At 50.6% G+C, this 25,200-nt stretch overlaps 1 protein-coding gene across 1 annotated transcript; it reads right to left on the bottom strand.

The window, feature by feature from the left end:
- Positions 1-10,714: 10,714 nt before the first annotated feature.
- On the bottom strand, positions 10,715-24,923 carry LOC311581566 (inactive pancreatic lipase-related protein 1; the record flags this gene model as incomplete). The annotated part of the gene is made up of 12 exons (XM_084753973.1): positions 10,715-10,831; positions 12,175-12,342; positions 13,296-13,404; positions 15,228-15,357; positions 16,459-16,577; positions 19,156-19,275; positions 19,386-19,505; positions 20,508-20,616; positions 21,762-21,896; positions 23,157-23,282; positions 23,644-23,798; positions 24,875-24,923. 12 exons carry the CDS (start codon positions 24,921-24,923, stop codon positions 10,750-10,752), a joined length of 1,422 nt encoding a protein of 473 aa, XP_084610099.1. The 3' UTR covers positions 10,715-10,749.
- Positions 24,924-25,200: the final 277 nt, after the last annotated feature.

The following is a 25,200-nucleotide window of genomic DNA, read 5'->3' on the forward strand; positions in this document are numbered from 1 at the left end:
TTCCACTGCAGGAGCAGCAAGCACATTGTTCCAGCCCCCTGCTCCCCCCCCCCCCCGCCCCGTCCCACTGTTTTCCACAGTTGCTTTGTAGGCCAGGAGTGGTGGGACGGGGCACCTGGGTGCTCATGAACCGCCCCTGTGTGGGTATGGAACATTACACAAAGGAGATCAGGGGGTGTTTTGTGGCTCCCCACCCTGTTTCCACCGTGGCTTCTGCAAACGCTCCCACAGATGTGGCCCTTGCCAAGCATAGCATGTTTCCAGTGAGATGCCAAAGACCGCCAGTAGCACACCTCCAGGGTGGCAGATTTGGGAAGAGCTGGGCCTTGTCTCAGAGCAGTAGGGGGCAGATTACTCGTATTTACAACCCAAGTGCTTGTTCCAACAACATGCAAAATCCCTTTTATATCTCTCTTTCTGTGCCTCAGTAGAAACCGCTTGTGAATTTGTGTCCAACACAAGCTACTGGACACAGAGCAGCATTATGCCAGCCCATTTCCATGGTAAATGACACAGGACTTGATCACAAGTGAGAGTTGCTTCCCAGCTGTGAACTAGTAAGCCAAATCCAAAAGGAGAACTGGTGTTTCCAAATAGTTAATATAAAAATTATTTGTGTCAAAGTTATGACTTAAAAAAAATACAAAAGTTACTCTTCACTTTCCCAATAGCCACCAGCTCCCGATATCTCCTCAATATGAGGTGGGGCTTCATGACAGACTGAGCTCCTCCCCCTTCAGGGCTGAGCTCCTCCCCCTTCAGGGCTGAGCTCCTCCTCCCTTCTCCCTGGGATTTTGTTTGGCTTGGTCTTGTGTGCACACGGTCACAGCCATCCCAAGTGCATGTGTGTGACTATGCTGTCCTGTCTGGAAAAGGCTCATAGAGGTCACATGAAGTAGACTTGGTAGGTATTAAATTAAGAGGGAGGGAAAACTTGGGGGTGGGGCATAGGGGAGGGGATAGGGCATCAATTCAGATCCAAACACATGTAAGCGTATGGATATTAAAATATTTATTAGGAAAAAATACAAAAATCAAACCTACAGAGATAAGTAAAAACGTAATTCCAGAGCAGCTTTGAAATGTCAGCCTTGAACCTGAACTAAATACTGTAAACAGGCAAGCCCCAGGGACTCCTGTGCCCCAGGGAGTCCTGGGTAAATGGAAGTGTGCCTACCACTGGGTGACCTCATAGTATCTCTGACAGCTTGTGGGCTGAGCCTCTGACCTGACACAATGGTGGGAACGCGGGCAGAGGCCCTGAAGAGGTGATAGGGCCAAGCCGTACAGCCAGGGCAGATGGGTGGGAAAGTAGCCTGCTGTAGCATTTCCTAGCTTTAGAAACCTCAGATGTTCTCTGCTGGGCTAGGCAGCCAATCAGGACTGAGCCTATGGTCACCGCAGGGTGGTCAGCACTCAACTCAAGGGCCTTGATTCTACTCTCTTGTGTCCAGGAGAGCGAGCAGAGCCAAGAGCCTCAGGCCGAGGGCAGGGAGGGGAGGAAGGGAGGCTGGCTCAGGCCCTGACGTCATCTCAGGATACAGGAGAAGCCAGGATGAGAAGCAGACATGACATCGAGGTTTCATCACTGTATGACAAGGGAAGTAAGCATCACTCAGAGACTGTGGGTAGCAGCCAAGACAGCATGGGCAGCTGTGTGGCTTTCTACAGGCTGCTGTGGCACCAGCAGGCCACCACCTCTGAATACTTGATGAGCAACTTCTGGGCCTGGCTGAGTGTGACCATGGCCAAGGCCCAGCTACTTACTGGCGCGATCTTGTCTTTGATCTGCTGACCAGCAATTTCGGCAATGCTTCCTATAGATACCCCCCAACCCCTACCCCTTCCACCCCCACCCCCACCCCTACCCCCACACATCCTGTGTAAACGTCCTTCCCCACCTTATCTCGTGGGATGGGGTTCTGGGAAAGACCCTTGCCAATAGCACCTCTGATGCCGAAGCCCGGGACACAGCTTGTGAACTTCAACTTGCCATGGTAGTGGTGGTCTAGCTGACCTGGGACATATGATGTCTGAACCCCAACCCAGCAACCCGATACCACTTAGAGAAGCCAGAAGCAAGAATCGATAAATATGTTTTGATGGTTGTTTATTTAGAACTTGCCTTTATAGCAGGGTCAAGATACATATAGTGATTTCTGGGTTGCCCGAACCTAGCGATAGCGTCAGGAATGGAGCGGTTGACTAATAAATGCTGGCTTTAGTGGAGACCTGGGTGGTTCCCACCTGCCTCTCTACATCTACCTCCTGCTGCCTTGTTCTCTATCCTGAGACGGCCCCCGAGCGACTTGCTCTTGACCTTCTGGTTGAGTTGGCCAACAGGAGGCACCCACAATCGGAGGGTTAGGAAGAAGGTAGGAGTGGGTGGTGTATTTACCACAGACCCCTGAACTTTGCTACTAACCTGGGCCACACTCCTTTCCCAAGAGCCACAGACTCTGTCCATAATGGCTCCAGATCTTAGGCCACCGTTTCCCCCTCCCTGTGCTTTGTGCCGTAGAAGAAGGTTCTCACCGCTACTTGGTTACCATCTTTCTGGTTCCCTCAGTCATGCCTACTCCCCCATAAGCAGCCCTCTCAGTAAACCATCCATAGACTGCCTCCAGTACCTTGGCAGACGCACCTAGGTACTGCACTGACCACTAAGAATGATCACCAAATCATTGAGCACTGTGGCCCATTTTAGGGGGGCTATCCAGCAGCCTCTGTAAACACCTCCCCTTCCTGACTCTAGGCTGCATTCCTAAGTTACTAGGGAAGTGCTTTGGATTCTGCACTTGTTCACATTTTGGTTTTGACGCCCACTTAAGTGACTAGGCTGTGGCCCTTGCGGAAAAAAAATTAGCTAAGGAGATTCCAAGTGCTCAGCTGTCTTCACTCATGCTCCCTTGCTTCAGCCACAGACAGTCACAGAACCCAGGGAGACCTCTCTAAAGAGAACAGTGGTGTTTCACCTGATACCCTTCCCCCCAGGCCCTGGGTGAGGGGAGGGCTAGGCACCAGAGAGAGTCAGGGCTCCTGTAACATGAGAAATCTTTCTTATTCCCAAGTTCCAGGCTCTGTTCTGAAGGTCACCTCCAGGAATTGGGTAAAGCAGATTTGCACCATGCAAGGAACCACTTCCCAAAGGCTATTCTCTCTAGGAAACAGGAGAGGATTTTGGTGGTGGAGTCTGAGCTCTCTGCCTCGCTTCAGGACGGAAGTCACGGCTCAGGGACGCCTTCTTTTGTATTGTCTATTTCCTTGGCTGTCTCCAAATCTGGGGCTTCTACAAGAAGATTTGGAAATCACAGTCAAGTGAAAGGATATCGTCTTCCCGCTCAAGCAAGAGCCGCCCCAAAGGAGGACATCACTTCCTTACCACATTTAGGGTCACAGCCTATGTCCCAATAAGCCAGGCTCAGGCACCCATACTCAACAAGCCAATTAAAAGAGCCAGCTTAAAAGCAGAATACACCTTATTCAATGAGGCCACATGGGAAGAGGCCCATTTACCATCTGTCCATCTGTCTGCATCGTCCCCCTCCCCCGGAACACACACACACACACACACACACACACACACACACACACACACACACACTCATCTAACTTTGAGATCCTGACATAAGGATTTGGTTTAAGAGGAGGGCCAGAATTGCGCAGATCCAAGCAGTCTCGCCAAGGTGTGGTCCCTCCCATAGGTGACCCATCCTTGTTTTGGCTTCACTCCCCTACAAGGTTCACTGACAAACTCCAGATCTCTTTCCGGAAAAAGAAATTCCCCTCTTGACTACCCAGGTTTAGCCATCTACTTTTTTCCTTGTGAGATTCCTTCTTGGGGTTCTCTCATTGCTGGGGGTTCACTGTTTCAACAGTCTGATAGTCAAAGGGAAGGGCGGCAGCTTCCTCAGACTGTCTCCTTCCCTTGCAGGCCTGTTACACCTTCAACCCCAGCTGTGAAGTGGGTAGGAAATTGCCTAAGAGGTGATGGTGCGCAAGGTGATAAAAACAAGCCGAACATTTGGGGGACACAATCCAGAGGACAGGTGGAGAGGGAGCTGGGTATGGGCGGGGGGAATTAGAAGGTGGTCATTCAAAGATGTCCTCAGAGAACCTGCCAGGGACTGATCCTATGCTCTGAGAGGCTCATGAAACAGAGACGCCAAGTCCCTCTCCACAGCTGAGAGAACAGGGACACAGAACGGCTAAGAGCTGAGGATGAGGGAATGGAGGAGTGGACCCTTAATCCTATACATTGTCTGAATGTGCAAGAGTCTCTCTCTCTCTCTCTCTCTTTTTTTTTTTTCCGAGACAGGGTTTCTCTGTGTAGCCTTGATTGTCTTGGACTCACTTTGTAGACCAGGCTGGCCTCGAACTCACAGCGATCCGCCTGCCTCTGCCTCCCGAGTGCTGGGATTAAAGGCGTGCACCACCACGCCCAGCTTGTGCAAGAGTCTCTTACACCAGGCCTCTTCTCTCTTTCTACCCCAGAGGCCTTAGTTTGTTGATCCACAGAATGGGTGGAATTTAGGAGCCCTGTACTTGCACTAAACTGCCTCCCCTACGCACACAGTAAAGGGCTGTTGGAGTGGTGATGGAAGGAAAACTCACAGAGCGCCCTTGAGAAGCTCAGAGCCCGCGCAGTGGCCTGCGCAGGACAATCCAGCTCGACCTAAGAACACTCATTGCCTCCCCCTACTTGCCCATGGCTGCCCCCTCTCAGCTGCAAGCCCTTCCTTGAGGCTCTCAGGAGAGCAGGAGTTTTGCCAGTTGTCCACTGTAGGAAGGAGGTGAAGGCCAGCCCCTGTGGGAAAAGCCCTTTGCCAGCCACATGTGGGTACAAAGCTGGAACGGGGCCTTATGGTCCCTGCCAACCAGCACTGCAGCTGCCTAGGGCCTGGGACTGGCTCGGGCCACCTCACACCTGGGGCCTGCCTGTCTTCTACCCCCTGTCTGTTCTCGTTGCCCTTGTTAACTCACGTGATTCTGCTCTGCAGCCCAGATAGAGGACACTCAAAACTTGTCGACATGTTTTCAATCGTCCTTAGACTTTGATACCCCAGGCCAGGGCTGGTCTTGTATACCTTGGGAGGTTGTATTATGGGTGTAGATCGAGTGCGCATAAAGATTATCTTCACAAGCACTGCTGCTCCTTAGATCCAGGCATCTTAATAGCCCTCCTCACCCTGCGGGGCTGTAGCCAATCCGTGACCACACCCTGAAGTTAGCTTGCAGCAGCTAAGGGTAGAGCGTGACAGTTCACCATGCTGATGGTCTTCTTGTTAGAGCCTATAGACACCAGTAGGATTCCAGCCCACTTATTGCCTCCGTTGCCTGTACGAGGGAGCTGTGAGCGAGAGAGGAAGCAGCCTTCGCACAAGTCACCTGGCTGGAGCATATACACTCCCGACCCATGGCCCTATTCTATTGCCTCCAGACAGTCTGAGTGCCCATCTGAGCTTTATGCTCATAAACCTCACATTGATCTGAGCACGGTGGAGACAGGAAGATGATCTAATGCGCTTCCGTGAGTCACAGAGCTGATCAGATACAGACAGAATTTTTCTGAGGTTTGCAGTGGTGAAGGAAGAAGACGGTACACACCGAGTTCACAGAGAAGACACTGGATGTTCGTTAGCCACACAGCAAGTGGTTCCCAAAATTGTTAGAGTCTAGTAGTTCCATCTGGGGGACACTTGCCCCAGTGGAAAGCCATGTCTACTTCAGGTTGGACAGTGCCTCATAGGAGTGGTTCGTGAGGAAAGGTAATTTGACCTCCACAGTGGAAATCTGGGAAGACACGGGTCCTGTGATGCTACAAGGCAGAACCTGTGATGGAGAGCAAGTTTGCAAGGTCCTGAAGTGAACAGGGAAGGTGTTGTCTGCTACCGCTTGAGCTTCCAAAGTATCATCAAACTCCTGGGTTTATATGTACTTTCCACGGGAGGTCAGACAAGACTTGATGCCGTATTCCTAAGGGGAAAGGAGAGCTGTACCAAGTTCGCACATGGGGTCTGATCTTGGAGGAAGGGGGAAATATACTCTCCAAATGAAGGTCACATAGCAAACTATGTAAGTGTTTGTAGTTATTTCAAAGCTTGCTTTCCATTAAACACACACACACACACACACACACACACACACACACACACACACACACACACACGGAAACAAAGCCAAATGAAACTGGCCTTATGTGCCCCTTAGAATTTGGAAAATCGATCACACTTGTCCAGAGCAGATCTACCTGGCAGGCCCTCCGTGGAGTCATCACTAGAACCAGAGTCTGTCCGTCTCCCAGGGTCAGCATCCCGCAGTGTCAGGAAGTGAGCCCTTGACCCCCACATCGATCAGTGCAACCTTGGGACCTGCCCTTTGCCTTCCTGTGAGTTTTGCCCAGGTGCCTATCTCTTATGCGGACACCGTGCCCAGGTGCACACCGCATGTGAGGACACACGCTCTAGGAAACGGGCTGGGAGAAGAGGGTGGGGCTTGGCACTACTCCAACTTGGGGCCCCTGCCTCTCCCTCTCCTGGAACATGTGACCACTCTGGAGAACTGTGTCTGTTAGGACTCAGGACACCTGAAGTCCCTGAGGCTCAGGGCTGATGCAAATGGTGTGACAGTGGAATGGCCAGCATCGCACTGCTTCTCCTGATGCTAAAACCCATTATTCCATACCTCCATGCCTCTAGTGCGATACAAAAGCCACTTTTACCCTTGACCCGGGAACAGGGCTGCTATCCATGACTTCCTCAACCATATCTGGTTCTACTCAGTCACTTCAGATAGTTCTCGCGTCCTGTAGTTCATACATCCACAGGGGCTGCTTCCTCCCGCTAGCCTGCCAGCCCGACATCTCTGGGGGATGTCTTTCATCAAACGTGGGCCCCAAACTACCAGTCTGTAAAGACTTTGCTGATATTGTCTGTCCCTTTCCTGGTCACCCCGTCCTAGGGTTCACCTCGCTTTGTGCACCCAGAGCACAGCGGCACAGCAGGGCCTGTTTGGGTTCAGCACTGCTACTCACTTTCCCAAGATATGGTTGGTGACCTCTGCTTTCCTCCTCTGTGCCCCTTGGCTGACACAGCCACATGCACAGAGTCGGTGTGTGGTGCATCCTTGTGGAATTGGAGAGTCTATACTGCATCGATCGAGTCCTTCTGGTAATATGGTGCCACCTTCCTGTGTTGTGGGGTCAGGTCTACAGCTGGCTCCCACTGCCCTGCTGTGAGAGGCCATGTAGCATCTACCGCCCTCACTGCTTGGAGGCCCTCTACCCAAGGAGCTGAGTGTAGCTGCCGCCATCATCTTTGTCACCTCCTGCATGGCAGCTTATTTATCAAGCTTTCACTGGTATCCTGTGCTGTTGCTAGCCAGCCAAAACCTGTTTATTTGACAGCTTCAAAAGAGGCGAAGTAGATGGAAAACAAACTTGGGAAAGGTGCACTAACATGGCGGTCTTTTCTCCACGCCAGCCTCAAGCTCGGCTTCTTTTAGTCGAGGATGGAGCTTCAGCTGGGAGAATACAACGTGGGAAGTCTTGATGCCCCTGCCGTGTCTGGAACCAGAGGCTAAAATTCCATAGTGGGGATTTGTTGGTGATAATGCCTCTGTTGTCTCGACAGAATTTTAGGCAACTCTATCTTGTCTTCCGTCTTGAAGGGGGACGGGAGAGCCTGAGAAAGTTTCAGATAAATTAACCTTGAGCTCTTGGTTCTAGACAAATATTCCCTAAGTGCCTCTGTCTATACTCAGCTGAGCATAAATAGTTGTCTCCAAAGGCTAAGGTGACCGTGGGGACGATATTCCTAGATGAACATAGAGAGAGAGAAGCCAAGCCATTTGCAGTTTTAGTCTCTTGCAGGGCACATGCACAGGCCCAAGGGAAATGTAGGTGCTGTTGATAGATGTGGCCACAAGGGCCCTGAAAAGCAGTGATTCTCAGAACACACACACACTGGAGATGTCACCTAAGCAAAGCCAGTGTGAGAAAGGCCTAGGCTGTGTGATGTGCAGTATCAGCAACAAAATTTGTTTTACCTGTGTGTGTGTCTGTCTGTCCTGCATAGACGTCCACGCACCACATGCATGCCTGTTGGCTATGGGCTGAGAGGAGGGCATTGGAGGCTCTGAAACTGCAGTTATAGGTGGTTGTTGGGCCACCACGTGGGAACTGAACCCAAGTCCTCTTTGAGAACACCAAATGCTAGTAGCCACTAAGCCATCTATCCAGTCCTCAGAAGTAATACCATTTAAAGGCATATGTTAATCACCAGCGGGGCTGCAGGGTTTGCTTAGGTTTTCTCAGTTATACTGAGAAGCCCTCTCCTACAGCAGCCTCTTCAGACCCTGACACAGCACCACATCCAGGAACTCACATCCAAGCCTGAAGCTCTGGGAAGCCTTGGTGTAGCCAGCTGGACAAAACAACACCAGGTACTAAGGCTGCTGTGCTGTGCTGTGCTAACTAAAGGGGCCACACTCTGGGGAGGGTGTGGCTTGCCTGGACGATCCTTGGCTAGGCAGGGCAAGAAGAGAATAGATCTTCTCTAGGCTATGGTATAGTGTATGAAATCACAGCCTTTAGGCTTGAATTACTCTATCTTAAGATAACAGCCTGGACCCAAGGCATTCCATTTAAGTATAAGGACCAGGAAGGATGAAGCCTGTGTCTTATTTATACAAGTGAACAGCTTCCATCTGCCTTCCCCCCACAAGGCACAGACTGGTTATTCATTTCTGCTAGTGAGTAATGAGATTTGTGAATACACCAAGTCACACCAGAAACTCTAGACACATGGGCTTACCAGTCACTCCAGACCCGGGGGGACATGCAAGGGGCACTCCAGATCCAGGGGGACATGCAAGGGGCACTCCAGATCCAAGGGGGACATGCAAGGGCCACTCCAGACCCAGGGGGACATGCAAGGGGCACTCCAGACCCGGGGGGACATGCAAGGGCCACTCCAGACCCAGGAGGACATGCAAGGGGCACTCCAGACTCAGGAGGACATGCAAGGGCCACTCCAGACCTGGGGGACATGCAAGGGCCACTCCAGACCCAAGGGGACATGCAGTCACTCCAGACCCGGGGGGGACAGACAAGGGGTACTCCAGACCTGCAGGGGACATGCAAGGGGCACTCCAGACCTGTGGGGGACATGCAAGGGGCACTCCAGACCTGTGGGGGACATGCAAGGGGCACTCCAGACCCAGGAGGACATGCAAGGGGCACTCCAGACCCAGGGGGACATGCAAGGAGCACTCCAGACCCAGGGGGGGGGACATGCAAGGGGCACTCCAGACCCAGGAGGACATGCAAGGGGCACTCCAGACCCAGGAGGACATGCAAGGGGCACTCCAGACCCAGGAGGACATGCAAGGGGCACTCCAGACCCAGGAGGACATGCAAGGGGCACTCCAGACCCAGGGGGACATGCAAGGGGCACTCCAGACCCAGGGGGGGGACATGCAAGGGGCACTCCAGACCCGGGGGGACATGCAAGGGCCACTCCAGACCCAGGGGGACATGCAAGGGCACTCCAGCACTGAGATGCAGCAGGCAGGCTGGCTCAGATCTGCTCCTTTGTCATGAGTCACCATCAGGAAAATCACCACAAGGAAGGCCTGACACCCCTGTCCCTGGATCCAGCTGAAGTGTAGGTTTCTCATCGCCTCCCGCCACCTGGACCCGCACTTGACAACTCTACACTCAGAACAGCTTTGTGCTGTAGTTCATAAAACTTCAGATCCGGTCCACTTATCTGGTGTAAAGTGTGAAGCAAGATCTGAGAGATAATATCAGTAATTAATACCAGAATGAAAGGCCTTGTGATTGCCGGTGGCCATGGCTGTGGTGGTCCAGCAAAGCCGGGGGCTCTCGGTGAGCTCCAGCCAGGAAAGCCTACATGGCTTGTTGGTTTATTATTATCCCATGAATTCTAACTTTGTGTAAAGTCACAGGTGTGTCTTGTTTCAGATATGGCGTGCTCAGGAGGCTGGGTCACCTTGAAAGTCCCCACCTACACCTGAGTGTGTGTGATTGCGACTCCACTCACTGACTGAGGCCTCCCTAGCAATTCTAGCAGGAAATCTGCGTTGTGTGTTTCCCAGGATCCATTCTCAATCTTCCTTCAGAGCTTGCAGGCAGCCAGGCAGGCAGGCAAGGAGGGCCCGAGGCAGCCTGACTTGCAGCCTAGAAGGTCTGTGCATAGGAGCTTACATGTGTCTCTGAGTTTCTCAGCAAGAGCTACCATAGGGTTCTCCCCTGCCAAAATAAAACTCCCTAAGCACGTCTAAAGTGCCGGGAAATCAACATCATGGGGCATTTCCGTGACCCCACAAAGTCAGCAGCTGGGTCAGGACAGAGCACTGACAGTGGAACTGAGCTCGGCCATCAGTCCTGATGGGAGCATGAATTCACGTGTGCGTATAGAGCCTCCTGCTCCCTGCCTCAGTTTCTCACTGACACAGTGAGGACAAGGATTCTGTAGAGTTCCCTCACCACTCACGCTTTACTTCTGTGAATCTCCATCCTCTCTGAGGAAGAGAGAACAGTGGGTGTGGGAAGAAACCAACGTGGTGCTTCACGGCATGGCAAGCTGAGAGACCCGCGTACAGAGACATGCCCACCAGTGCCTTCAGTATTCAGTTGCTAAATGTCCCCATGGGTGGCGACTGACATCCGAGATAGACACTGTGTGGGTATGTGCAACAGAGGACTTTATTGGTGGTAACGAGAGGTCACATTGTGTCCGGGGCTCCACATGGCACGAGTGTGAGCAAAATGTCCTCTCTCACAGTGTTGTTACTGCAGAAGTTGTACCTGTAAGGAGACACAAGCGTCTGGTACTGCTGCGCTCTGTCACGCTTAGGAAAGCCACTGCTCTCTGGGTGTTAAGCCACAGTTTGCACACTAGGGCTGTGGCTGCAACCACTGAGTGTCCAGTAAGAAGCCCACCCAACCCAGGGCAGGTGACACACACACTGTGGCCTCCTAAGGCAACACCCCTCTGACAGGATAGGTACTTGATGGGCTCCTGGTCAAAGTCACGTCTACAATGAGTGCTGCCTGGGACGGGGGTAGGAAAGGTAGGTGGGTCTATGTCACTGGAGGAAGTTCCAGTTGGCAGGTCCTGGGTAACACTCGGAATCCACTGAGAAGGCTACATCAGGTTACATGCGAGAGGGAACCAAGAAGAAGTTGAGTCACAAGATTGATTGCTCCTAACTTTATAATTATTATTAGTGTCATTTAATAACTAGCGCTCCTGGTAGTTCTCTTAACAGAGGAATGTCTAAATAATTTACTAGTTGGTTTTTGTTTGTTTGTTTGTTGTTGTTGTTTTCCTTTCCCCAAGTCAGTTTGTGACATTTGAAGTGGGCTTTGGCTTTCTTATATTTTAAACACTTGGTGTCATATTCTCTTAAGAGAGATTCCTAGGCCAGTAAAGATGGCTCAGCAGGTAGTGTCACTTGCAGCCAAGCCTGCTGGCCTGTATTTGAGGCCCAGAACTCACATAGCAGAAATAACTGACTTGAGCAAGTAGTCCTCTGAGTTTGTGTGTACCATGGCATATGCCCACAGGTACCCAAATAAACGTATAAAAAATTTAAAGACAGGGTTTCTCTGTGTGGCTCTGGCTGTCCTGGAACTCATTCTGTAGACCAGGCTGGCCTTGATCTCAGAGATCTGCCTGCCTCTGCCTCCTGAGTACTGGGATTAAAGACGAGATTCACCAGAGAGTGAGTAGGCAAAGTTGCAAGGCTCACCCACTGAAGAGTCTGTCAGACATAGATGGGCTCGGGGCTAGAGGGGTAGCCTCAGGGGCAGCCTCAACTAGGCCTGATTTCCAGAAAGTGTGCATCTCTTTTCAGAATGCGTCAGGGTTACAGTGACACTCTGGTGTGACTTTAGCCACACGCACGCAGTGCCTAGGCCTAGGAACACTTCTTAGCCAACTTTAGGACCTGACTCTAGAGGCAGAGTCTTACAGTGAAGGCTGGAGGGGATCTGTGCCTGAGGATGGGATTCCACAAGTACTGTCCCCTCTTGGCTTTCCCTGGCCCAATCTAAACGATTTCTTTTCCCCTTGTCTGTCCTAGGGGGAGGGGTTCCCCTATACTCTGCAAATGTCATGAGACAGCTCAGCAAAGGATAGTACGTACTCCGTCCGGTCCTCTCCCTTTTGCACGGTGATCTTGGCTGCGCCCACTTTGGGGAGGCTGGGGTTTACCACGTGATTATTCCAAATAAACTTGACTTTCTCAATCGTCCCCACATCAAGCCTGGCGTCGAACTCGTTGGAGTGTGTAGCACCTGGCTTCATAATGCCACTTGAAATAAAGTAGAAACATTCCCCTTCATTTTTTTTTTTTTTTTTTTTTTTGGTTTTTCGAGACAGGGTCTCTCTGTGTAGCCTTGGCTGTCCTGGACTCACTTTGTAGTCCAGGCTGGCCTCGAACTCACAGTGATCCACCTGCCTCTGCCTCCCGAGTGCTGGGATTAAAGGCATGTGCCACCACGCCCGGCTTAAACATTCCCCTTCAGAGAGGCACATTGCCATGACCACAGAGGACCATGCCCCTCCCCTCTTATCTGTTTTAAGATAATGGACCTTCTTCCAAATGCATCCTCAAATCAAAGAGGAGGAGGGATGGAAAGTTGGCAATACGCCGGCAACAACAAATTATTATTATTTTTAAATAAAAATTGACTAAACTCTCAAATTATTTTAGCTTCTTCCCAGAAGAATCATCTATATAATAAGTTATCTTCTTAGCTTAACATGTGTTGTTATGCTAATCAGTATACAGGGTATCTGAAACAATAATAGATTTTTTAAAAACATAATCTATTGAGGAAGAAAGAAATGCTCCAGCACACAACAAGAAAATTTGCTCAACCATGTTCATAGCAGCTTTATTCATAATAGCCAGAACATGGAAACAGCCTAAGTGTCCCTCAATAGAAGAATGGATAAAGAAACTATGGTACATTTACACTATGGAATACTATTCAGCTATTAAAAACAAGGAATTCCCGAAATTTGTGGATAAATGGATTGAGCTAGAAATGATCATAATGAGTGAGTTAACCCAGAAGCAGAAAGACTCAAATGGTATACACTCACTTATATCTGCATAGAAATGGTTAGTTTTAAATTAAAAATTGTTAGAGTATAAAATTATTTTTGTATAAAATTATTTTTGTATATAAAGGAGTTTCAACCCTACTGACGTCTAAGGACATAAGTGTTTGCATGCTATGCACACTGTACGGGGGTTACCTGAAGACATCGTACTGGCGAGTGTTACCCTTACTTCCGAACAGGGCCACTTTGACCTGCCCTGTGACCAGTCTTCCAGACAGTGTCAAGGAGACCCGGTACCTCCAACCTGGGCAAAGCAAGAGAGACATCACCATACCATACAGAAAACAGGTGACCTAAACCCAAATTTCCACTGCACCCCTTACCTACAGGCACCGAGAAACCCACACCTTATACAAGCACTCAACACGTGAGCAGTACTGCCCAGTAAGAACACGAATGGCAGCTTACAGTTAAATTCATGAAAAACAAAACAAGTGTCCACTCCCTCAGGCTCACTAGCTGTGTTGTGGGCTTTAGGCTGCCGTGTGGAGTGGATGGCTTCTGGATCCAAGAGGGCTGAGCAAGCCCTTTGCGGGAGGAAGTTCCACAGGGCAACTCTGCTCCAGAGTGGTGGCGCTGTATGTCCCAGCAGCCAGGCCACTCATGGGAGGGCAGCTCAGGGGTGCAGCCGGTGTGGGAGGGCAGCTCAGGGGTACAGCCGGTGGAGCACCTCCTGCCCCCTACACCATCTCTACATCCCTAGGACCCCTGGTGCTCAGGTAGTTGTCAAGTAACCTTATCCCTAAGGTGCTGTCTTGGGGCCTGTGTGTGGTCACAAATGCACACGCACACACAGGAATCTCTCTCTCCCGCCCCCTCTCCCTCTCTCACACACACAGAGGCATAGCAATACAAACATACACATATACACAGTTACTCACATGTGTTTCCAGTGTACACACATATAAGCACACAAAATCACCCAGGTATCTATACACACACATATATACAAACACACGCTCACTCTGTCTAAGTCTCACTCACATTTCACACTCACAGAGAGGTTTCCCCATCCTCCAATCCCAGCAGCAGCCCACCAGACCAGTGCTGCCACACACTCATACATTTCAAATCAGTGTCTCGAGCATCCTTCCATCCCCATAGCTAGCATCCCATATCTGTGACGCTGTGAGTGTTGTGTTAGTGGGGGATTGAATACGTGGCCTTGTATAGCCAATCATCCCAAGCACTGATACATCAGTGAGGGCTGACTAATAAATCTTTAGGGGAAAAAAATGACAGCTGTGTGTATCTGCAAGTGCTGGGAAGGCCCCAGGTCTCCATGGAAGCTGGCGACCCATCCATGGGCTTGTCAGATCATCAGTGTACATTAAAAAGGATGAGTCTTGCTATATGTAAATTATACCTCAATTTTAGAAGCTACACAAGGCATACTGTTTTTTTTTTTTTTAATGGAGTCTTATAAATACAGTTGCTGTTTTTACTGCGTGACACCTCCTGGAACTCACTAAACTAAATGGTCACAAATGGCCCATGTGTGCCTAATCTGGACCCAGCATCTGAGCACATTCAACATGGTGATGGAGGAAATCATTCCTCCCTCAGCTGGCCCTGTGCATCAGAGAGGCAGCAGGGACTCGAGGATAGAGAAAGGCAGGTACCAATATGGAGGTTGAGCTTCTTGTGGAGACTGCCTGGCAAAGAGCCAGTATCACGTCTGTCTGTTGAAAGGATACAGAGGTGTGTGTGTGTGTGTGTGTGTGTGTGTGTGTGAGAGAGAGAGAGAGAGAGAGAGAGAGAGAGAGAGAGAGAGAGAGAGAAGGGGGCAATGAACTATAGAGGGGTAGAAATTCAAGCTAGTTGTTCCCAAAGCTGTGCAAATTGCCTCATCCCCATAAACCACACTGTTGGCTCCCAGTCTTCCACAGAATGGAACTAGAATGGAAGACATTTGGACGCTGCCTGTGCCTCAGCGGAGTCACGCATGGGATGCTCAGGGCAAACACATCCTTCTCTAATCAAAACGGGTTCAGCAATCTTTCAGGTTAGAGGCGAGCTCTCCCTCATGATGGGTCTGTCTTGACCTGGGCGAGGTAGTCAACTTACGTGCAAAGTTCTTGGCGTCTCCTGTGTTCAAGAAGAACTTCTGCGGCTCCTCACTTGTCCGGCCGACAAACTTATCAGCGTAGTGACCCATCTGCGGGCAGCCTTCGTCTGGGCAGGGGAAGCATTTGTTCTGGGGAAGAGAATGGGGGGGGGACAGGGGGGCTGTGAAGCAGGTTTGTCTTCTCATGGGATCTGGAGAAAGCTGGCCCTCCATTTTCCTGCAGCCCAGTTCCCTCATTTGCAATGAGAAGGGGTCTGGAGCGAACTCCCTTCCTCTCCGCTCGATTCCTAGCCCTGACACGGAGCACGTTAGAATTACCAGGGACCTTTAAACAGCCTGCCATCTTGGCTCCAGTTTCCATGAGCTGTATTTCCCAGGTAGGGGGTTGCTGGTGGTGTCAACTCTCCATATAAACTGTAGAGCTTACCAATAGTTCTCTTTTTCCTTTTTAGACATAATCCTATGTTTCCGGGTCTGTCTTTGGCCTCACTATTCAGCAGAGAATGACCTGGAACTTCTGATCACCCTGCTTCTGCCCATGAGTTCTGAGATCCCAAGTTAGGGCTTCGCTATCTGGTTTACAAAGTGCTGGGGACTGAACCCAGGGCTCTGTGCATGCCAAGCAAGTATTTTACCAATTGAGCCCCAGCCCCAGAGTTTGCTGATTTCTGTAGTGTAGATACTTCACCCTTGGCCAACTTCAGGCTGCCAACATGATGTCACAACTGTAGAGCTAATGAGAGATGCTCTTACTGGCTCCTCTGAGTGAAAGAGTCAGGCTGCAGTGTGTCATAGTGGCTACCCTTTCCTTGTGGCCAGCCTGACACATAGAATCCTACCACCTGCCTTTCCTCCACTCTGGGCTGCGAAGTGACTGTTCCCACACACTCTCTTCTATGTTTGCTCTACAGGAAGGCATGTTCCCTTCCTGTATAATCTCTATTTTTCAAGTCAGGTTCCAGTGTGCCCTTCTGCGGGATGCCCCCCAGGCTCACACCAGTGTGGATCTGTTCTCCGATCTTTAACAATTTTCCTGTCCTCTGTCACTCATCTGTTCTAGATATTTTCTTTGCCACTTCCTGTCTAAAACTGTTGAGGCTTCCCCCCTCCTCCTCGGAGTGTGCACCCCGAGGGACAGGGTGGAGCATGCAGAGAGAAGGCACTGTGGATCGTCACACAGTAGGACCTCAGTGTGTGATGCCCACCGCTCGTGGCAGAACACTAGCTTACCGACTCAAAGTCCCTGTAGGAAGTGCAGGGGTATGCAGTGAAGCCATCGGGGTTAAGGATGCTCTCCAAGTAGTACTTGTAGCTTCTCAGGTGGTTGCAAGCCACAAAGTCCCGGCTTCCTGGGGAAACAAAGCAGGAAGGAGGTCAGCGCAGGTGACTGGTGGCAGGCTGTGACAGCGTCTATGCCTTATTCCCCAGTGTAATAGGCACAGAGTGGGGCTGTTATCTTCAGAATTTAAGTTCATAATTCATTCACAATGATGACAGTAAACAAACGAGGCTTTGGGTATTGGGGGTAATGCTCTGGTTACTTCATCAACAGTAGCTACTAAACACCCCCTTTCCTTTTATGAAAGTCACAGTGTCACTTTCATAAAAGAATCCACAGATGAGTCATAGATTACAGCTAGCCAGGGGGAGAGTTGTAATGAAACACAAGTTTATCTGCACTCATTACGGTCCCTCTAGCCTCTGTACCCAGGTATAGGGTTGGAAATCTTCCAAGACACAGCCAGATGTGCCATATTCTTCCAGATGTGACCCCATCTGCACTAGGACATTAGCACAAGGGTCTTAGGCAAATGGAGGTAAAAGATGCTCTCAGTGGCTTCATCTGAGCATCCCGTAGCATTCTTTCATGCCCTGACTCATGCCACTTGACAAATGTCCCCACATACCAACTGGACCTGGCCTGAACTTTAAGGTCCATTGATGATGGAGTTGGCAAAGGCCAAACATGTAGCCTTAATGCTCGCATAGAGGACATCCAAGGCATTTTTGTTGAATAAAAATGACACTCATACTATTTTATCATACCGCTAAGGGTTTTAACTTGAGTAGTGCCAGTTGGCTGGGTTGACTGACGGGTGCCCTTTAATCATAGGTGGCAAGTAAACACCCCCACCCTAGCCCTCCTCATGTGACACCCTAGCCCTCCTCATGTGACACCCTAGCCCTCCTCATGTGACACCCTAGCCCTCCTCATGTGACACCCTAGCCCTCCTCATGTGACACCCTAGCCCTCCTCATGTGACACCCTAGCCTTCCTCATGTGACACCCTAGCCCTCCTCATGTGACACCCTAGCCCTCCTCATGGGACACCCTAGCCTTCCTCATGTGACACCCTAGCCCTCCTCATGTGACACCCTAGCCCTCCTCATGTGACACCCTAGCCCTCCTCATGGGACACCCTAGCCCTCCTCATGGGACACCCTAGCCCTCCTCATGTGACACCCTAGCCCTCCTCATGGGACACCCTAGCCCTCCTCATGGGACACCCTAGCCCTCCTCATGGGACACCCTAGCCCTCCTCATGGGACACCCTAGCCCTCCTCATGGGACACCCTAGCCCTCCTCATGGGACACCCTAGCCCTCCTCATGGGACACCCTAGCCCTCCTCATGGGACACCCTAGCCCTCCTCATGGGACACCCTAGCCCTCCTCATGGGACACCCTAGCCTTCCTCATGTGACACCCTAGCCCTCCTCATGGGACACCCTAGCCTTCCTCATGTGACACCCTAGCCCTCCTCATGGGACACCCTAGCCCTCCTCATGGGACACCCTAGCCCTCCTCATGGGACACCCTAGCCCTCCTCATGGGACACCCTAGCCCTCCTCATGGGACACCCTAGCCTTCCTCATGTGACACCCTAGCCCTCCTCATGGGACACCCTAGCCTTCCTCATGGGACACCCTAGCCCTCCTCATGGGACACCCTAGCCCTCCTCATGGGACACCCTAGCCCTCCTCCCATGCCTGCTCAGTGTAAGTGAGCAACGACTTGCTTTGTGAAGATGGCGTTGCCGCCCATAGCCTCTGGGACCCCCTTATTCTAGACGCTGAACTACAGCCGGCTACCTAGGACTGAACTGAAACATGGATTCACACGGAACACTCGCAGGGAAATTCTCTTGAGACATCCTGCACGTCCACTCTGGTCACTGCCCCTTCTCTGTGAGCTGAGCACCAGCCGACAGTTGGGGTTATAGCTCTAGGCCAGAGCGCTGTGACTCTTTATTGCTTATGTGTTCCAGCAAATCCATGGCAATTTTTAAGGAAATACAGAATTAGTAGATCTGAGATGTGAGAACTACATAGCTATTTTTCAGAAATAATATGCAGGAAGGAAGATATAAAAGCAAGTACATTTTCATTACTAAGATTTGCTGTGGCGCTGGGGGGATGGCTCAGACGGGAAGCTGCTTGCCTTGAAAACATGAGGACCTGAGTTTTATGACCAAAACCTGTGTAAAAAAAAGTAAGCTAAATGTGGCCAGTGTGTGCTTTTGAAAGTGGGGCATGGTAGAAACACTTCTCTAAGACAATGAGGGACCTTATGTCATTAAAAAAGGTACATAGTGGGCTGGAGAGACGGCTCAGTGGTTAAGAGCACCGCCTGCGCTTCCTAAAGCTCCTGAGTTCAATTCCAAGCAACCACATGGTGGTTCACAACCATTTGTAATGTAATTTGATGCCCTTTTCTGGCCTACAGGTGTACAGGCAGGCAGAACACTGTATACATTTAAAAAAGGTACATAGTATCTAAGCACTGACAGAGTCTTCCACTGGCCTTAACAATGTACCCCTCCCCCCAACCTCCACAAACACGCATGTGCAGCACAAGAGACAAAAACAGAGACAGAGAGAGAGGGCTGTTATGGCAAATGCTGAGTACCCCAAAGAAGCAGCTTTACCTGACCAGATGCCATCTATGTCCACTATCTGTGACAGAGCGTTCTTTTTGCACCCAGGCATGTTCAGTCCTCCATTAGGGAAGAAGTCAAGATGACCCAACATTTGGTTTGTTCCAAAGCCTAAAACGTTTGTGACAGCAATGAGACAGGTTTGGGAAGTACAGAACTCTTAGGGTTAAAATGCCACCATTCACATCCACAGCCAGAGGCCGGACCACCACGGGGCTCACCCAAGAACGGGATCAAGGGAGCTGCATCCGTGTGAATCACATCAACAAACTCGGCGTCTGAGGGGTCAAGCCGGACCTCTTCAGGGGTGCCCTCAAAGCTGGCTTCTACAGGATCCAGTCCTAAAAGAGATGGCCAACAATGTCAATGGTTGCACAGGCTGGACATCATGCAATTGAACTGGTACCACACTTGTAGCAGTGCAGTGCCTTTGTCTGTCTGTGGAACATGGACACGGAGTCTCAGTGTTACTCACTTAACACTGAGAAGAGGGCACACGAGCAAAGGAATGCAGATCCTGTTTGAGCAAGGATTTCTTTCTACATCATATCCTCTCATGTATTTTTCATATTTAATATTGTCATTTTCCTTTCTTTTAGTGAAGAAAACAGTGCTCTGTATGATTTTTGTACCTCAGTTTCCCTATTTCACAAATTGAATGTAACAACTGCACCAATTTTATACAGTTGTTGGTTGAGTGATTCAACATACCATGTGTAGCACCGAGCCCGGCAAGGAATCATATAAACTATGTGTTCTTAGGCAAGTTATTTGTTTCCCTGACTGAGTTTCTTCAGTTCTAAGGATCACATGAGGAACACAAAGTGCTTCGTGCAGTATTTGGAGCGACCAGGCACTTAGCGTATGCTTTCTTTAATAATGGCTCTGAAACTCTCATGTACACACACTCTATTGCTCTCTAGGACAGAGGCTTTGCTATGTTCGGAGGCTGCTTTGATGGTGCTAGTTAAAGTGTTTTGGTAGTTATGGCAGCTGGGAAGAAATTTCTAGGTTCCACTCTCCTGTGACTTCAAAAAAAAGGGAAGGACTGGGTGGCGTAGCCCTGTTCAAGTACACTCGCCCTGTCCATGTTACCTATCCTCTGCCCTCCTGGTGTTCAAAGCTGCTACCTGACCCATGATGAGGAGAGCAAGGATTATGCTCATGGCAGAAGTATCCAAGAACTGGAGCCACCATTTTCCTTGCCAATAGTGATGGCCCATGTATCCCTGTCTGGGTTGTACCCATCCCTGCCGCAGCCAAGGGATTCGGGACAGCTCTAAGCGGGGCTGCGGGCTTGTGACCATCCTGGGGTCGGTGGAATGGTGACCTGGGGCCCTTACCGGTGATCCTGCCTAGGCCTGGAGTCCGGCTTCCTGCTTCCCCTGCCACATGGGCTCCTAGGCTGTGGCCGATGAGGTGGACCATGGAGGGTGAGTAGCTGTAGTTTGACTAGAGAGGAGAGAGCACACTTTCAGGACAGGCGTGTGCTCTGGGTCTCCCTGTTCTCTAGGTCATCAGGATTTAGCTCCAGCTCCTGATAGGAACCTCAGAACTTTCCAGACTGAACATGGCTCTTCCTAGACTCTTCCATAGCCGGAACCCACTGTGGCCTCAAAGAGTGTCCCGTTCCTTCACTGTGTCCCCTGGCTCGGGTTCATACTGTTGGAGGCCATCTTCCTAACTACTCGCCCAGCTGTTATCTAAAGACTCTCAGCAATCCAGATGCCGTTTGCTGGGGAGACTCCCCAGATATCAGCCCACCCCCACAGGCAAGGTGGAGTAACTACCTTCATGTGCCTGTGTAAACCCTGATTACCACTCCACCGCACTCCACCCCTGCCTACCAGAACCCTCTAACAGTCTGCCCTGTATATAGCTCAGACCTCATTGAATTCCTTGGCCTCCTCATATGCTACTGGCCCTGCGCTCTAGAAGCACAAGGTCACCAAGGCTTTCACGTGCACTGTTCTGTGATGTCCCCCGACAGGGCTCTGTTAACTGCTTCTTGTGCAAACCCCCACAGGTTTTGGTTTCTATGGGACGAAGAAGCAGTTGGTTCTTTATAGACCTATTAACCTACAAGACATGAAATAGTGGGGCTTGGACCTGATACAGAAACTAGCCACAAACAATTCCTGAATTAACTAGCAAAGGAGAGACTTAAAAGTATTAGCTAAGATCAAAGACCAGGGGAGGAAGTAACGACTGAAATGATTACGGTGAGGCAATATTTCCCAGCGGCAGTGGGACCCACAGTCACAGGGACCCACGCTTGTCAATTGCACGTCCTGCCCCATGGTTCTGCTTGGCTTACATTTTTTGGCGATGCCAGGCTTGGCCTTGTCCAGATTCCACTTGTATAGTGGGCAGCTCCTGGAGCTGGGTCATCTGGGCCCCAAAGGTAACCCTCTTCCACTTAACTACTCTATGTTCTGGCAAGCTAGTTAGCCTCTCTGTGCCTCAGTTTCCTTAACTGTAAAGCGAAGAGGATGACGCAACCCCACCACTAAGTGTTAGCTAGCACCTTTCTTGTGTCACTTCTTTTATAACTGCCCAGTTCACCCTTGTGCCCCACCCCGTGCTGGCCCACTCACCGAAAGGAGGGCGATCATCTGAGCCACCTGGGCACCCACGACTCGCACGTTGCTGGCAGCCTGTGTGTAGGTAGTCTGAGAGCCTTTCTTCCAGTCCACACAGATGCAGTTCACTTCCTCCACTTGGAACATGTTCTAGGGTTGGGGAGACACAGTGTTGCCATAGGCCATAGGGAACCGGGGATTCCAGGGAACTGGGGATTCCAGGAGCCAAGGATCAGACACATCACTTGTCTCTTCTTCTAGCTGGGGTGCTGACATGGGCTAGGCTCTGTCCAGGGGATCCTGCAGTCCATGGGGCAAATCCTAGCAGCAGAGAAAACCCTAAAGATGGAGAGAAAGCCGGCTCCTCTGATTCCCTCAACCAAATCTGACAAAGTGGATCCTTAAAGGAATCTGGTGTGACAGGAAAAGCCCTCAGTGTCGTGTCTGGTGACCTTTTGGTTCCACTTGTGAGGGGTCCTTTAGGTGACAGGTCAGACCACTGGGTGTTTCTTGAGCTGTAGTGAGGGAGGGAGGCGTCATTTCCCACAGTTGGGATGACGTAACGTTTCATGGCGAGAACACACACTGCAGGAATGTAGAAGAGGACACTAATGTGAGGGAGCCTGAGGGATTATAAAGGAGACCATCCTTGTGACCTCAGCCAGGTCGTGCGTGTGGCCAGCTCGGCACCAGCGTCTGAGACCCTCTTCTAACAGTGCTAACATGTGTGACGTCTTGAGTCTCTGACAGTAGCATCTCCTGGGACTTTCCATTTTCAAAGCAACCCTGAGAAGTTTCCAGGTTTTGAAAAATTGGGGCTGTAAGCTGGATTTACAAGATGCTTATTAAGGGCAGGACAGGAAGGTGACAACACAGGGCGACACATTGCAATTTTTCTTTTCAACATTATCACCGGGTACTATTATTTCTGTGTATGTGGAAGACGTGTGGTTGTATAATTTCTTAGACAAACAGATAGAATCTGTATATAGTAAGAAAAGAGTATGGTGTCTTTTAAATGTGTGTGTACTATGCATGTACAGCCATGTGTGTGTCCCATGTACACGTGTGTCTGTGCCCTTCTGTGTCTTTCCTCTCGTCAGATCTCCCCCTCTACTGCCCCACTCTCTACCAGGGCCTCTTCAGAGTCACCCGTCAATCTTAGTCCTTCGTGTCTTAAATAAATGGTCACAGCCACATGCCTCCGAGTCTTAGGAATGTGGGGGGAGGAGTTGGACAAACGAAACCCCACACAGTCTCTCACTTGCAGAAATACAACACTTGTGCTAAAAATGACAGCAAGTGTTCCTCTACTGTGATGGGGGAGAGGCGAGCTCCCGTAGCAGATCCCTGCTTTTGCCTGGGATGCGTGGGTTGGGAGCAGGGCTGTGCGGACAGAGAAGGCCTCACCTTGCACATGTCCACCACCCAGTTCTCGTCTCCTTTGTCTATGAAGCCATGGATGATGAAGTGCGTCTTCCTGGTCACTTGAAAATTGGAGGACTCGATGGTTGATGGGTCAGAGAGCTGGAGAAGCTGTGACAAACAGGAAAGGACCCAGCTGTTTGCCAACCTGTCCCTTAAGCCTGTCATCCCCCTTGTCTCCATCCTTGTGTGGCCCAGTGTGTCAGCCTCTCAAGGATGAGCCCAAGGCCAGCTCTTCCGGAGGCCCGTCCTGACCTCTCCCGACTCCCCGGCTCCACTGGGTCTGGGGTGGGGCTTGCAGGGTTCTCATTGCTGTGGGTCTGTTGCACAGTAGCCCTGTGCCCAGGCCAGAGGCACAGAGCTGGCAGGAGGGTGTGGCAGCTGAGGACCAGCCACTAATCCAGAAAGCGGGTCAGGGCCTGGGGAGAAGGGACGAAGGAGATGTCCCAGAGTTCATGGAGAGAAGCCTCACCTGGAAAACATCTGGGTTCTCATTGGTGTAGAGCAGGAAGCGGGTGTTGATCTTCTCGGGGCTCCAAGGGAGAAGTTTTAGGGGCCTGATAGTGGTCCCTGCCCAGGGCTCAGTATCAGAAAAGCATCCGAGGTTATCATAGCAAACCTCTTTTCCTGGAGAGAGAGAGAGAGAGAGAATGGGTAGTTTCAAGAGGAGGCTGTTGGGGCTGAGCTCCCAAGTGCCCTGCCTCCTCTAATGCAGAGGTCCCTCAGCCCCGAGGGGTGGGTTTGATGGAGACATCCCTTTTAGGGCTGAGTGTTCCTAGGTCTCCCACGCGCTGCAGATTGGCTGGCTGGTTGTTCCCATCTCTACAGGAGGAAGCTTCTCTGGTGGTGGCTGTGCAAGGCACGCTAACCCGGAAGCTATGTCAAGTTCATAGCCGCTTGCAAATGAAAATCTAGTTTCCTCCAAGAGAGTCTCGATGGGGAAACAACTGCTCTTAGGGTGGGTCCCACAGGAGATGCCCAGCACAGAAGGAACTCAACAGCATCTTTTGAGGTCCTTTGTCCTCAAGGTGGATTTGTTTTAACTGTTCAGGTCCTTTGCATATATTATGGCTTCCAGTTTGGGGTTTTTATGGGACTCCTGTGTGTGAGAACATGTGTGTCTCTGTATTTGTATTCGGGTTTTGCACCTTTTATTTGACTCTTTTTTCTTGTTTGTTACTTTGGACATTGTTTGATTTTGGTACTTTGTTTTATTATCATTCCTTAGATGCCTGCTTGTTTTCTAACAAGAGACAGAAAGGGTGTGGCTCTGGTGTGGATGGGAGGTGGGGAGGGACTAGGAGGAGTAGGAGGAGGGGAAAGTGTAACCAGAATATACTGCATGAAAAAAATCTATTTTCAATTAAAAAAAAAACCCTACAACATTCAAAATCGCCTCGCCAACTCTTCCAGTGTATTTGTAGAGCACCCCCCACATTAACTAGCAAAAGTCCACTTGCCACTTCTAGATATTTTAGAATTCCCCGCCCCCCAAATTCAGGCCATGAGCTCCTCTAGGGAGGGGCTATTCCCCCCCTCAGTTGCCCAGCCCTTTTCTCCCAGGCTGGTCTCCCACCTTGCCCAGAATCCTGGGAAAGTCTGGGGCTCCTGCAAGCTTTGTTGGGCTAAGGCTCTCTCCAGCCCTGCAGAGAGCAGGGAGCACACCGCCTCCCTCCCAAGGGCATCATGGTATGGTTGCTTACCTTGGGCTGCTCCCAGGAGAAACAGCGGGATTGCCCAGAGGACCAGCATCTACAAAAGCCAAACAAACATACTCAGCCTTCCTTCACAAGCAGTACCTCTGGGGAAGTCAGTCAGGGCTGGTCGCCTTACCTCTCTGCCTCTTAGCTGGTGGAGGAGCAGACCCAAAGGTGGCTTCTGTGGCTAAGCCAGGCGCTTGCTCCCTCGGGCTCCACCAGGGCCGTCTTTATATTTTGGCCTTATCGTTCAGACTCTAGTTCAAGCAAACAGTGCATGATGAGAACAGAAGCCGTGTGTGTGAACTTTATCCCTTAATCTGTCCCTTAAA

Source organism: Acomys minous (assembly GCF_964271855.1).
Source record: "Acomys minous genome assembly, chromosome: 2".
NCBI lineage: Eukaryota > Metazoa > Chordata > Mammalia > Rodentia > Muridae > Acomys > Acomys minous.